The sequence below is a fragment of the Mustela lutreola genome, chromosome 6, assembly GCF_030435805.1.
Source record: "Mustela lutreola isolate mMusLut2 chromosome 6, mMusLut2.pri, whole genome shotgun sequence".
Classification (NCBI taxonomy): Eukaryota; Metazoa; Chordata; class Mammalia; order Carnivora; family Mustelidae; genus Mustela; species Mustela lutreola.
The window spans coordinates 33,940,088-33,955,811 of record NC_081295.1 but is presented as its reverse complement, the minus strand read 5'-3'; the positions used below and the strand labels follow the sequence as shown (position 1 = coordinate 33,955,811).

General features: G+C 40.2%; 1 protein-coding gene across 7 annotated transcripts in view; it reads left to right on the top strand.

The window, feature by feature from the left end:
* The window catches only part of KLHL32 (kelch like family member 32), a 248,709-nt gene that overhangs the window by 97,544 nt on the left and 135,441 nt on the right, over positions 1-15,724 (top strand). For all 7 annotated transcript variants that reach the window (XM_059177034.1, XM_059177032.1, XM_059177031.1 and 4 more), the window contains one exon: positions 531-638. In XM_059177034.1, coding sequence (XP_059033017.1) covers positions 531-638 — 108 coding nt within the window. The remainder of the gene's footprint in view (positions 1-530; positions 639-15,724) is intronic.

The window sequence follows — 15,724 nt, the reverse complement described above, 5'->3', positions numbered from 1 at the left end:
GTGGGTTAGTTGGTTTGGTTTTTGGACATGGGACAAACCAATGCATTTTTTAAAAATTTGTCAAGTTTCATTTTTTTAATTTTTAAGTTTTCATTTGGCAGACTGATCATCCAGTAGAACTGATTTGGAGAATTGGTTTGGGACAAATTAATTTTCACTAAGGAAAAGAAGTTCTCAAACTCAAGTGAGGATCAGAGTCACTTGGATGGCCAATCATAATGCACATTGCTGGACCCCTGTGTGAGTTTCTGATTCAGTAGGTCTGGGCTGGGGCCCCTTGGAATCTGTCCTCTAACGTTCCCAGGTGATGCGGATATTGCTGGCCCAGGGTCCACATTTTGAGAGCCACTGAAATAGAATGTATGCTACGTGGCAGATGAGAGGAATGAGGTGTATCATTGAGATGAGGCAGAAAAAAAGGCAGTAAGTCTGTCATGGACTGTCTGTCCTGGTCTGTTTAGGACTTTGTCTCATTCTCTTGGTTTTTAAGTTCTGTAACTCTCCATCTCTCGCATTCTCTCCCACCTCAGGCAATGTTCAGTCTCTGTATGGTGGAAAGTGGAGCCGACGAGGTGAATTTACATGGTGTGACCAGCCTTGGCTTGAAGCAGGCTCTGGAGTTTGCATACACAGGCCAGGTATGGTACTTTGTGTCCTCTGAGAGGGTTAACATTTTAATTGCAACTAACCAGTGGGGATTATCCTTGAGGTATGAGATTTAGATATTTTTCTTGTTATTCATTTTGATGTCTTAAAAAAAGTTCACATCTCCTTGATTTTATAACGAAAAGGATGGAAAGGTGAGTAAAACAATTTGAGTTTAAATATGACCCCGGAAACATCATATTTTAATCTGAGCTCAGAGGCTTGCTGGTATAATTTTAAAACAGCCTAAAGAACCTTCTTATGGGAAAGAGTTTGCAAAATAACTTAAACTGTTATTACTGAAGCTTCATTAATCACAGCATTATTGGCTTAAAAAAAATGTAAAGCTCCAAGAAGCTGTGTCTAGCTCCTTGGTTTCCTGTCCTCCACACATATCTGAGAGTCAGGGTCTCAAGGATTAGATTATAATGTGACGGTTTGAAAGCCAAAATTGTTCTTTATTAAAATTGTCATGGGATTTACAGAGATCTCCAGAGAATATCCATTTTCTTTTCTTTTCTTTTTTAAGTGAAAGAATAATAATGTTAACTAATGGAATGTGAGAACCAGGTCAACATATGACTCTCGGAGAAAATTGAAATTAACTTGCATAAAGACAATAATGAATCCAGATCCAAAGTATCATGTTTCTTTACTAGTTTTATGTTGTTGAAGCCAAGATGAAAACACACAGAAACCTTCCTTTTAAAATTGTTTTTAATTGAGGTATAGCAGACATATAGCATTGTATTAGTTTTGGGTGTAGAATAAAAGGATTCCATATACGTACTACAATAAATTTAGTTAACATCCGTCACCACACATAGTTACAATTTTTTTTTCTTGCGGTGAGGACTTTTAAAATCTACCCTCTTAGTGTCTTTCAAATATATTAATAGTATTGTTAACTACAGTCACCATGCTGTATGTTATATCCCAGAACTTATTTATCTAAACCTGGAAGTATCTACCTTCAACCACCTTCACTCATTTTTTCCACTCCTCACCCCCCATTTTCATTTGAGAACCACTCAACTAAATCGACCCACATACAGACTGGATGCTTACTGTCTTTTATAAAGTTTTGTTTTGTTTTATTTAACTTAGGTTTAGTGTCTTCTATGCTAGAATAAGGACCTCTTCTCTTGGTGGACCCAAATCCCAGTGGGGGAAAGAGGCATAGACGTAATCATATGTCCTCGTTGTGTTGGGAGATACAATAGAAGCAGAATACAAGATACAGTGGAGACAGCAAGGAGGATGTGGTCAGCTGGGGCCATCAGTACAAACGGTCACAGAGAAGGTGGTATTTGGGTCTTGAAGAATGCTGGGAGCTCACTTTCCTACTAAGTTTCCCTCTTTAGAGGCTTTTTAAACTATATGATATTGTCCGTTTTCTAGAGCTAGTAGAGTTTGAGATATGTTTCCTGGAGTGATTGAGGCAACTCAGAAGTTGAAATAAAATAGTGGGTAGAAAGGAAAAAAAAAAAATCCATCAAGTAGCAGGTGCAAAGGGAAATATAAAAGAAATAGATCACAAATTCAGGGTCAGCCCAGCCAGATTTCATGCCTTAGGAAATTCATGTGGACAGTTACTGTTCAGAGTTTCCCAAACTGATTCCTAGTGAGGTGAGTAAATTACGTGTTGGATGCTTTTTGGTTCATAGATGTAAAGAGAGATACTAGCTCTAAATTGTGTCTTGTGTAGGTTTTTCTCTTCAGCCTAAAATATGATTATACCTGCATTTGCTCACCTCTGAAGTATTATTGATAACCCATAGCTCATACTTTGCTAGTGTGCAGTGGGAATGAAATGGTGAATTTTGTGTTTTTTTGATAGAAGTACCCACACGAGTAGCTTTTGTATTTGGCTGCATTAATAATGGAAAGGTTTCAGCTTGTAAGTTATAGGCTGCAAAACATTTAAATCATTAGTAAACAGAAAGGTGAAAAAATGCTATAAAAGCTGGGGTAAAAGACACATCCAGATATAATAAGTGTCTGTCTTATTGTTTGCCTTGATCGCCTGTTAGTTTCTTTCACAATTACGTATATGTAGTACCTGTGTCCCAAAGGACTTATGAAACATGGACTGAAGGGTAAGAAAGTTAAGAAAGGTAAGAAAACTGCTTGAGAAATTTGCAGAGCAACAGCCCTATCTCACTGCTTAGGAGTCATACGCACATATTCCAGTTTTATGAGTTAAAAAGAAAGCCAGGAATGCTAAAAAAAATAAAATAAAAAAATAAAAAGGCAAGCCCTAGGGCCAGACCTGGAGTTTCATTTATTCTGTCCAGTTACCCATTGATGATGTGTGTACGCACGGAGCAGTAACAGGCCTGTGGCATAGAGCAGGAACTCATCTGTACAGATTGTGTCCAGAGGGACGGGAAGTGGGCTGACATTTCATGGAACATCTTCTGCAAGAGCAGGGGCATTGCCCTGGCTCCTTTATGTGTGCTGTTTGACCTAATCTTCTAGACAGCTCTGAAGAATGCAGTGATCCCGTCATGAAGAGGATGAGCCCAGGAAGGGCAGGAAATGACTCAAATCACTCTCCCAGTGGATATGGACTCAGTGAGTCAAACCCAGTCCTCTTAGCTTCAGAGCCATTGTCCCACCGAGGAAAGGTTAAGTCATCTTTGTTCTACTTTGTTGAAGGAGGCAGGGAAGCATTTGGATGTTTCAGAAAGTGAACCCTTGATGGTTCTCTCATCCTGGGTGCCTGGGGCTCTGAGTTGAACTCGATGTATGATGACTCATTGCTGCACAGTGGAAATTGATACAGGCTTTCTTGGATCGCATCCATGGTACTTTGCTCTCTTAAACACCAAAATGGCTTTATAATAAATCTGTTTGCCCTTTGAGACATGAACACAGATAATGGCAAAAAGTGAAATTGCAGTATGCTTGGGAGATGCAAAGAAGCTGCTTTCTCTTACTCTGAAACTGACGTTAGCATTAGGCAAAGACTTTGGCGTATGGAAGCAGGAATCAAAGCATTGCTCTTCAATTCCTTAATTGTTACGTATGATTGTGGATATTCACTAATATTCACTAATCTGTTGTCTTCAGCCATGATATAGATTTGTAAAATCAGGGTTAACTTTGAACTTGTCTACCTCTAGCTATTTCTGCTGACAGTTGATTATACCTTTAGTCAGTAGTAGTAAGCGTAGTATAAAATGTAAGTATTTTAAATGTCTGAAAATTCTTGCCATCTTGGGAGATAAATTGGAAGTATCGTGTGGGCGCGATGAGTGAATGCAGCTACGTATAACAAGACGTGTGTGCGTTCCTCCTCCATGCAGAAAGCATAACCTTCTTGAAATTGGTCACAGATTTCATCCAGGAAATTTTAAAGAGAAAGCAGACTTTCCCCCTAATGCTAATGCTTCCTCTGAATGTGCGCGCACTTTTCTTAGCAAAGAACCTATGCGGGGCCGAGCTAGCACACACTCTACCTTCACACTGATTAGAGACGTGCCCTTCCTGTGGGCACGCATGACTTAGAGCACAGCTTGTGCCGAGGCAGGGATCTATCGCAGCCCTTGTTGTGTGTGTTTGCTCAGCCCTAAAGAGCAGAAGCAGCCACAAGGGACAAAGCAGCCAGGCTACTCTCCAGGTCCTATTCTGGGCTGGCACTGGAGCCAGGTCAGAAGCAAGTGGTGTGATGTAAACTGTTGCTGGGCAACTCAGCCTTAGGGAGGAAGGGACAAAGTAACCCTAAGAAAACGCAAACTCTCCCGTAATCTGGTAGGCAAGACTACCCGTTCCCTGGCCTCCCTCAGTCTCCTCACTTTCCAGCTCTGGCCAGGAATTCGTTCCTATTCCAGACCAGGAAAGAAGAAGGGGAGGAAAAAAAGGATTCTGATGGAGTTGTTGCCGGCAAAGAGGACTCCCAGTCCTAACTAGACAAGAGGTCAGCCACTCCGGAGTGAGCAGGTGTTGCTAAGAAAGCCCAGGGATAGTGATGAGCAGTTAACATCAAGACCTTCTAGAAAGAGAAAAGATGGAAGGACTTCTGACCTCGAAGTCTCCTGGAGGAATAAGCCTCTAGGAATTTGAGTAACTAAGGACCAAAATAGGGAAGCAAACAGAGCTGAGGACCACGATAAAGTTCACTGTTGAGCTCTCCGGCTGTGAAGATGTTCAGGAGGATAGACTATATGCAAAGTAAGTACGGCGCTAAAGACATTCCTTATAGTGGAGCAAGGGCTTAAGGCTAGTTAGCTTCCTCTTACTTTCCAGAGAACTGTCCTCCTGGTCCGTCCCTTGTAGCCTGCTGGAGAGAGGAACTATGCACCCAATGACAGTGACATTTATAGTCCCCTTTAATATTTGCTGCCTCCAGGTACTGCCGAGTTTTTCGGCCATGAGCCGGCCATGTCATATAAGGCCATCTGAAGAGAAAGGACGCGTTGGTACCTGCGTTCCCTTGCTTTTCTCTTCATTATCCAGTCCCGCCAGCCTTGGCTCCTCAGCATGCAGCAGAGCCCATCTCTTCGGGACTCCCATCCTAATCACCTTCCTCTGATCCAGAAAATGTTTTAGTACAATTTTCACAAGGATATTTTGTGTAACCGTTAATATTGATATTTTAAAGTCTTTCTTTTGGAAATGTGGGAAAGTATGATACTCTTAAGAAAAAATAATTTTTTTAGCTATAATTGTGGTTACACAGGAGATTATGTAAAGATATTCATGCAATCAGAAATTGTAAACTGGGGGCGCCTGGGCGGCTCAGTTAAGCATCGGCCTTCGGCTCGGGTCAGCGTCCCAAGGTTCTGGGATCAAGTGCTGCTTTGGTGTCCCTGTTTAGCTGGGAGTCTGTTTCTCCCTGTCCCTCTGCCCTTCCCACCTCTCCCTGCTCTCTTTCTTCCTCTCTCTTGAATAAATAAATACATTCTTTTTTTTTTTTTTTAAGAAATTGTAAACTCAAGGAAACTACGCCTTAATATTCATGCACTATGCAGTCAAGTTTTTTTTTTCCTGATTCTTATTTGATTCCTTAATAAGTTCACATTATCTTTCTACATAGCATTGATAAGGCATACACTGTAGCATTCCAGTGTGATGGTCACTGAAACTGTGTTTATTCTCCATAGCAGAATGTTTTTCTCTATAGACCTGAGCACCAGGCCCAGCAGCAGAATGACAGAATCTTCATTGGAACTGCTTCCCGTGGGCCATCCCTGCACAGGGATAAATGTGTCGCTTTACATGGAGAAAGTCCCCGTAAGATTTATTTATAAACATAGCCTGGTTGAACTAAATGGTAGCATATGAATAAACCTGGGAGAAATTCTTCTTCTTCTTTTTTTTTTTTTTTTTTTTAATTTGACAGAGAGAAATCACAAGTAGACGGAGAGGCAGCCAGAGAGAGAGAGAGAGGGAAGCAGGCTCTCTGCTGAGCAGAGAGCCCGATGCGGTACTCGATCCCAGGACTCTGAGATCATGACCTGAGCCGAAGGCAGCGGCTTAACCCACTGAGCCACCCAGGCGCCCGGGAGAAATTCTTCTTAAATATGTTTCTGGGGAGCATCATTCAGGCTATTCCTGAATTCCTAAATATTTTAGCCGTAGAATCCTTTCTGCATCCGGCAGAGCCGACAGAAGCCTGGCAAGCAAAAGGCCTCGAAGATACCTGCACTGTGCCCAAGATTCTAGAGGTTACAGTCTAAAATCCACATTCTCAGGAAGAATATTTTGAATTAGGCAAAAGTGATCATTTTCTCTTCACCTTAATTCTTGTGAGAGCCGTGCCAGAGTCCATACTGGAAGGTCTAAGAGACTAGAATGAAGGAAGCTTGAATTTCATCCATGACTTTTTGCTTGTGTGGATCTTTAAAAACTCTGCATTATTTGCTCTTGGAGAGATTTTCTCTGTTATCAGTGGGTCAAACACACAAACACACAAGCAGATGTATCCACTTACTTTTTTGGGGTAAAGATGTTCCATGTTCCCACTCATGGTTTCACAAAAGTGTCAGCTGACTTGATAGACAAGAACCATAGGCCAAATGGAATTTTTATGACTTCCCAAGATGTCAAGTAAAGCGATAAATGTTGTCATGTTTTGGTGGCCAAAAGTGGGAAGGACGGGTTGAAACCTAATCATTTATTGTGAGAAAAGGGGAAGTGAGATTTTCAAAGTCTCTTCTGGGGGTCTTGACTGACCCCCAGAGCCTACTTTTCTCAGCTGAGGATGTAAGAACCCAAGGACTCACAGGGCCTGAAGTCTGTCTGTTCCTCAAGGGGAACAGTCGATTCAGACAGAGGGAAAGCACATGGGAGCACCTCCCCCCTGTAGAGCAGGACCAGTTCTAATTAACAGTGTCTACTTCATGCCAGCCTGTCCTAGATTAAATTTGTGTGTGCTGTCTGGTCAGAATGTACTCAGGTGTTCGTTTGTACTGCAGGAATTATAAAGCCATTTGCTCAGCATAGCAACGTCTAAAATATCTCTGTGAAGAAATGTAACTGGCCACACTTCTGAGATCTGCTTTCATTTGGTAACAAAACTGATTACTTTGAGGTTTCTTGCTTATTTTTTGTCTTGTTTTATTTTGTTTTAAGTTTCCTGACTTTTCTCTAATAATTTGCAAGTTTGGGGTTTCTGAGTTGTCTTCTAGGCATTCTCCAAAATCAGAATGGCTCCCTTCCTTATGCAAAATTTGGTTCAGATGTTGAGACTGGTAATACCACGTGCAGACCAAGAGGATGCAAAAGGTTTATCACTCGTACAATGAGGCTTTCTGGGGAGAGCAGGCTGACTCCCAACTGGGTCCAAAAATGACTTCAGAGGGCAAGTAGGGGGTGACTGGCTTTGACTTTTATTGTCGTTAGGGGAGGGAGCTGGAAGATCCTTCACTCAGGCAGGGACTTGTGTGGTTTGAAATTCCTATCAGCACCAAGGGAGAGAACACTCAATCTTTGTCTTACTTTTTCCCAGGTGTGGGGAAAGCAGGAAGGAGGCAGGCCTGGGTCCTGAAAGCTGTTAGCAGGCAAACATTGAAAATGTTGCCAGACCTCAGTTACATTAGTCTAGCATTCTACTTGGGTGATAGTCACATTTTAGGCAGAGGTATTTTCCTTTGAGATATTGTGAAAGTCACTTAGGAAAACAACATGTGTTTAAACATGCTGATAGCACTTGTGATCTTTCTCAACGTTGATCCTGTGCTGAGGAACCCATTGTGTGCTTGAGCTCATTGTGTACAGAGCATGCGTCCTGGTAACCTGAGGAGGGTCTCTGGATACCTGAGATAGCGTGAGTTGACAAGAATGAGTGTGGTCCCTCTGTGTTTTAAGCTTATCTTTATTTATTTATAAAACTCCATTCAAATGAGCTGGATGTGTTCCCTCTCTTTCCTCTCCTCTCCTTCCAACTCTCTCTACTTCCTGCCCCCACCCATTGCCAATACAGGGAATGGGAAGAAAACTATTTTCTGTATGCTTTTGATAGTGGTTCTGTTGTCACAAGTGGGGCAATAAACAATCGGTCCTTTTCTAGCTTATGTCCTCCGAAGTAGAATTGGCTAATATACAGCAACTTAAAATAGTAGGTCAACCCACTTGGTTAATCCAGGCTAGATTTTGTACTTCTGGGCACTTGTTTCTTTTGAATATTTTAGCAGAAAGTATAAAGGCCAAATATTTTCTATTTTATGGTACCCATCAGAATTGTTTTCCTTTGCAGTGGTGGATAAACAGTAATTTTTGTTTTGTCATATTTCTAAGCAGAAATCAAAGCAGGATTTCTAAGCAGTGCTCTTTCTTGATTATTAGAATTTGTGAGTTTGGCTGCTCTCTGAATTATTCCCTAAGGAAATCCTGACCCTTCCTTGGGTGCTCAATCCAATCACCTCTGAGGGGAGGGAGGTTAACAGTTTATTTAATGGAGAAACTTGATTAGCTTATTAAATTCCATAAGAAGTTGTTAGCCTATTGATGGCTTTTTAAAGTACATAAGCCTTCCCCTGATTCAGCAAAAGAGAATTAATTGCACTCCAGCCGCAACCTGTTTTCTGAGACAACTCTCACTAAAAGTTCATTTGGGAGAAATTATATACATAATGGATTCCCAGAAGATACACAGTCTGTCAGGCTTCGTGATTCTCAACCTCATCTATCAGGCCTTAATATAACAGGCAACATTGAATGTTGCCTTTGGCTCAAGTCATGATCCCAGCCAGAGTCCTGGGATCGAGCCCTGTGTTGGGCTTCCTGCTCAGCCCTGTTCAGTGGGGAGCCTGCTTCTCCCTTTCCTTCTGCTCCTTCCTGCCCTGCTCATATTTCCTCTCAAATAAATAAATTTTTAAAAATTGTTATAAAGATATAAAAACATATATGTATGTGTATATATACATAGATACATATACTTCCTCTCCTGACTTCATAATATTTTTTGTTTCTTATTTTCTCTTAGCTTGAGTTATTTATGTTCCTAATTTTTAGAGAAATGCTTGTATTGGTGCCTCAGATCCATCTCAAAATGAGATATCATGTAAGTAAATAAATAGGGTAAATAAAGAGATTTGGGACCTCTGAACACGTCTTTGAAATCCCAGAGGTACTTTAATGTTATTTGTAGGCATGAATAAAGTGGTGCTATACCCGATCAGTTCTGACTTCGAAAATGAAGTGTCTCCAAATTCCCAAGCTGTTCCATAAATAAACCATTCTGCTAGCTTTCTAAATTTTGTTCCATCCTTGTTTTCAGCACTAAAAATAAGGCATATCATTTTTCATCTTTGAAAATAAAAAAAAAAAATCACCCAAACGTTTACACAAGACTTAAAGTGAAAAACAATCGTCAACCAAATTCTGTTCACCCACATCTGAATTTACTCGCGAATCGCATGCTGTCTTTCTGTTCACCCCCGCCCCCCGCCCTGGCCTTTACTCATATGCCTAAATAGTTTTATATAAATTTTTGTGACTATAATTTACTTAATTTCTTCTTTGGAATTAGATAAAAGTACATTTATCCACAGTATTATAAACTCAGTTTCTTTCCTAGAGTTAGATAAAGGTACATTTATCCATAAACGCTGTCTTATTGTAATCTAATTTTTTCTTTCATTTGGATTGTTTTATTTTATTTGTTTATTATTTATTTATTTTGAGAGAGAAAGAGAGCAATCTCGAGAGCAGGGGTAGGAGGGGTAGAGGAGAGAGAAAGAATCCTAAATAGGCTTCATACCCTACCTGGAGCCTGACCCTGACTCAGGGCTTGATCTCACAACCCTGAGATCGTGAGTCCAATGCTTGATGGACCGAGCCATCCAGGTGCCCTACGTTTGTGTTATTTCAAATAAATTGATAGACCTGAAATTACTTGATCAGGAGGAGAAATTTTTTTGTTTGTTTTTTTTGTGAGTATTGCCTTCTGAAGGAGTTTTATAATAGCTGCTATTGGACCACGAGCTTTTTAAAGTTTTTTCCTTAAAATAGAATTCTTGAGCCCTCTGCTGGAAACATTTAGTATTAGTAGAAAGTAGTAGTATAAGGGAGTTTTACCATTCCAGTGTAAGGTTTAAAAAAAAAAAAAAAAAACCTGGTAGCAAAAATATATGGTTTTTGTGGTTGATTTCAAGATTAAAAAAACTTGGCCAAACCAAAGTTTTGAGAAGATTTCTATTACAAGTCGATATTCCATTTGACTAGAATAATGATGCAGACATTCAGATGAAGGTCTGATTTAAATACATCGAATGCCCTCAGTTAATTTGTGAGCATTTTATTTCATTTGTATTCTTCATAAAAAAAAAAAAACACAGTTTTTTTTCAAATTGAGAGTCACTAACTCATCAAAAACTTAATGAGTTCTTCTTGTTAAAAACTTACTAGATGTTGGGGTGCTGGGGTGGCTCAGTCATTAAGCATCTGCCTTTGGCTCAGGTCATGATCCCAGAATCCTGGGATGGAGCCTGCTTCTCTCTCTCTCCCACTCCCCCCTGCTGTGTTCCTGCTTTCGCTGTCTCTCTCTCTGTCTCTCTCTCTCTCTGTCAAATTTAAAAATAAAATAAAATAAAGTAAAATAACCTTACTAGATGTTAGGGATGTGCTGAAGTCAAAGAAATACACAGTGAATGCTTTCTCAGAGTGGACTGAGTAGTGGTTGGCAGTGCCAGATCAACACACTACTACATTTATTGGAAACGGATTATTAGGGGTCTGAATTATTTGTGTATGGAGAATAGTGAAGTATCTAAGGATGTGCCATGCTCCAAAAGTTGTACTAGTTCTGATAGAATGAATAATTGATGTGTAGTACTTCGTAGAGTACTACCCAAAAAATAACAGGTTAATTTGCATTCTACTTTGCAAGGAGAAAAAAATACCAATTTGATATATGGTAATTGAAGAGAACTAGGTCCTGAAAAATCTATGATAGCCATGCATGGATCTGTCAGGGTAGGAACAATTTGACACAGCTCAAAGACAAAGTCACTGACCTTAGAGGGAACCAAGCCTGATTCCAGCCTGTGGCAATTTTTAGAGAATTATCCATTGCATTCCACTGTAAGTATCAACTCTGTGGTGGTTTCTGGGAAAAGTTACCATTTCCACTTCCAATCCATGATTCCAGATCTCAGATGGACACTCATTTTTGCCAGGCAGTGCTAGCTGGTTTCCAAGTAAATTTCTTTTCCTCCTCTTTCTGGTAATTTTCTCATTTCTTCTCTCTTCTCGAACCCTACCCCTTACCCCTATGACCCTACCTTCAGTACACATCGCACAAGGAGAACTCACCTTCCATTGTGATGATAGATGCAGACAAGAAGATTTGTATCTTTCCACCATCAAACTCCCAATCCCCTACGCACTTGTTCTGTGTATTTCTCTTGTTTATGATGGAAGAGGTATCCTGTCAAAAGTTAAACCCTCCATGTAAGCTTTGCCTCATATGCTCTCTGATCCTCTCGGGCTTCACTCCCCAAATCCCACTTTTTTTCTGTCATGACTTTATCCTTCTCCACTGGAACATTCCCACCAGCATATAAACTTGCTGTATCGTTCATGTTTCAAAATCCTTTTCCTGTTCTTTTATACCCCTTCAGTTACCACTTGTTTACTTACTTGTCTTTGCGGCAGAACTGTGAAAGAAGTTGCATGAACTTACATTTACTCATTTTCACTCACTTTTCCACTCTTTAAGTCCCAAGACTTCCAACACTCTACTGAAATGGTTTTTGAGAGTCCCAGATATTGCCAAGTCAATTAAATAATGTCACCATGACTTCTCAGCTTCATTCAGTACAGCCAACCTGGCTGGGAGTCTCCATGGGAGTCTATTCTCTCTGGGCTTCTGCACTCTGTGGGCTCTTACTTTATGCCCCTCAGGTCCTTTTCCCATCATTCCTTTCTAAATGACTTTGCTTGCTCTTCCTCCTCTATAGGCTCTGAATTAGATCTTCATGTGTCAGGATCTTCCTGTTTTATCTATCTAGCTTCCTTTGTGAGGTCATCTAGAGCCATGTTATTTTGAACAATATTATGCTATTGACTCCCAGCCCCTGTTTACACTCCAGATCAGGGACTGGAAAACTTTCTCGGTGTAGGGTCAGGTAATAAAGAATTAGCCTTTGCAGGCCACAAAAAGCAATGTTGCAACTGCTCAGCCCTACTGTTGTAGAATGAAAATAGCCAGGGACAAATATGTAAATAAATGAGCTAAGTTCCAGTAAATGGAATGACTGAAATTTGAATTTCATATCTTTTTCACATCGTATAGTGTATCATAGGCATACTTCATTATATTGTGTTTCGCTTTGTTGCACTTGGCAGATATTGGTTTTGTTTTGTTTTGTTTTTAGATTTTATTTATTTATCTGTTTGAGAGAGAAATAGAGAACACGTATGTGTATGTGATTGGGGGAAGGGTTAGAGGGACAGAGAGATCCTCAAGCAGACTCTGTGCTGATTGCAAAGCCAGATGTGGGGCCTAATCCCATGACCCTGAGATCATGACCCTAAGATCATGACCTGAGCTGAAATCAAGAGTTGGATGCTCAAATGACTGAGCCGCCCAGGGGGCCCTGCAGATACTTCGTGTTTTTTTTTGCTTGCTTGTTTGTTTGTTTGTTTTGGTTTTGGTTTGTTTATTTTTTTTGTTTTTTACCAGTTTAAGGTTTGTGGGAGGTCTGTGTCCGGCAAGTCTCTTGCTGCCATTGTCCAAATAGTGTTTGCTTACTTTGTGTCTCTGTGTCACATTTTGATAATTCTTGCAACATTCCAAACTTTGTCATGATTATTGTATTGGTTAGGGTGATCTGCGATCTGTGATCTTTGTTATTGCAATTTTATTTGTTTTGTGGTGTCATGAACCAAACCCATATAATACCACAAACAATTGATAAATGTTCTATGTGTCCTGACTGTTCCACTGACTGATCATTCTTCTGTCTCTCTCCTTCTCTTTGGGCCTCCTTCTATTGAAATTAAGCCAGTTAATCTCCCTGCATTGGTCTCTAAGTATTCAGGTGAGAAGGAGAATTAATTGTAATTAATTGTAAGCAAGGCCTGACGGGCCAAAAGCTAGGCCTCTTGCATAGAACGATTAGCCAGGTTGTGAATTTCCTCTTGAAGGAAATTAAAAGTGCTATTCCAGTGAACTATATGTGAATGATAAGGAAGAAAAACGAACAAACTGCTGCTATGGAGAAGATTTCAGCAGTCTGAGAGATGATCAGACCAGCTACCACATTTCCTTAAGCCAAAGCCTAATCCAGAGTGAGGCCTTAACTCTCTTCAATTCTCTGAAGGCCAAGAGACATGAAGAAGCTCCAGAATAAAAGTTCAAAGCTAGCAGAAGTTGGTTCAAGAGGTCTAAGGAAAGAAACTTTTTTCATAACATCAAAGTGCAAATCGAAGCAGCAAGTGCTGATGTGGAAGCTGCAGCAAGTTCTCCAGAAGATCTAACTAAGATAATTCATGACGGTGGAAACTCCAAACAACAGATTTTCAATGTAGACAGAACAGTCTTATGGAAGAAGGTGCCATCTAGGACTTCCATAGCGAGAGAGGAGAGGTCAATGCCTGGCTTTAAAGCTTCAAAGGACAGGTTGGCTTTCGTGTTAGGGGCTAACACAGCTGGTGACCTTATGTTGAAGCCAGTGTTCACTGACCATGTGAAAGTGCCAGGGCTCCTAAGAAAGATGCTGAGTCTACTCTTCCTGTGCTCTGTAACTGGAGCAAGAAAGCCAAGATGACAGCACACCTGTTTACAACACAATTTCCCGAATACTTTAAGCCCACCGTTGAGATGTAACAATCAGAAAAAAAGATTCCTTTCAAAATATGACTTCTCATTGACAATGCATCTGGTCACCCAAGAACTCTGATGGAGATCAGTGAGATTAATGTTGTCTGCCTGCCTCCTAACACAACATCTAATCAAGTTTATTAGAAAAAAATAAAATTACATTTTAAAAAATGCAAGTAAAATTATTTTTCTTAAACTGTTTTTAGCTCATAGGTCATATACAACTATGTGCTAGGAAAATCTGGTGTGGAGCTTATAGTTTGCCAACTAGACTGACACCTTTCTGTCTAATTGATATCTCCATTCAGATGACTAATAGGCATCATCAACTTAACATATATCCCCAAATGGAACTCTGGATCCTTCCTCCAAACCTTTATCTTCCTTTGTTTTCCTCTGGTTAGTCAGTTGCGCTGCAAGTCTACCTGGTTGGCTCAAACCTAGAATCTGAGCACCATGCAATGAGGGAACTTGTCTTGTCATACTGCAGTCCACGGAAAGGTGCCTGGAATACTGTAGACACTTAGGAAAGGTTTGCTAATCGAATGTGTATATTTCTCTGCCCTCAGTTTCTTCATTTGCCTTGTAGGGATAGTATTTACCTTGCAGGAGTGAGGAGTGGGGAAGGGTGTAAAAAGGAAAGAAAACCTATGAAGTTACCCCACAAGATAGTTGGTACATAGTAGGAAGTGTGTAAACACTGGAAATAGGGTATTGTTATATGTGAAGTAGATTCAATTGTTTATGGGATTGACGACAACAGTAATAAAAAAGCAGCTGCTTTTTTTTTTTTTTTTTTTTTTAAACTCTAATGTGCCAGGTGTTTAAGAATTGTATCTGGGTTATCTCATTATATCCTTATAGAGACTTTATGCAAGTAGGTAGAAGTCGTCTCCTGTTTTGTATGTGACAGTGGTAAAAACAAACATGTCAATGACTTGCCCATGTTCCTACAATGGACCCTAGAGCCATATTATGCCTCCATTCTTTATAAAGTAAATACAAGGGATTTCCCAAATGAAATTGGATATTAATGATTTTTTCAGGGGAAAAAATATTTCACAGCTTCCTTCCATGAAATTAGGCGTTTCCAGTCAAGTGCTCCTCTGGCCTTCTGTGTCCACCAATGTCTTAGCATGAATCACTCTACACTATAATCATTTCCTCTGGTTCTTTGTTTTCATTTCTGCTTGAGCACCTAGCAGTGACAAGGGGGTAGCCAACTATAAAGAAACAATGGAATCAGCCCTATTCATTCTTCCAGAGGCCTAACCTTTTTGGACATCAGTATTTTTAAAAATTAATTAATTAATTTTTTAAAATAAACATATAACATATTTTTATCCCCAGGGGTACAGGTCTATGAATCACCAGGTTTACACATTTCACAGCACTCATCATAACACACACCCTCCCCAATGTCCATATCTCCACCACCCTCTCCCATCCCCCCTCCCCCCGGCAACCCTCAGTCTGTTTTTTGAGATTGAGTCTTTTATGGTTTGTCTCCCTCTCAATCCCATCTTCTTTCGTTTTTTCTTTTCCTACCCTCCAAACCCCCCCATTGCATCTTCACTTCCTCATATCAGGGAGATCATATGATCTTGTCTTTCTCTGATTGACTTATTTCGCTAAGCATAATACCCTCTAGTTCCATCCACATCATCGCAAATGGCAAGATTTCATTTCTTTTGATGGCTGCATAGTATTCCATTGTGTATATATACCACAGCTTCTTTATCCATTCATCTGTTGATGGACATCTAGGTTCTTTCCATAGTTTGGCTATTGTGGACATTGCTGCTA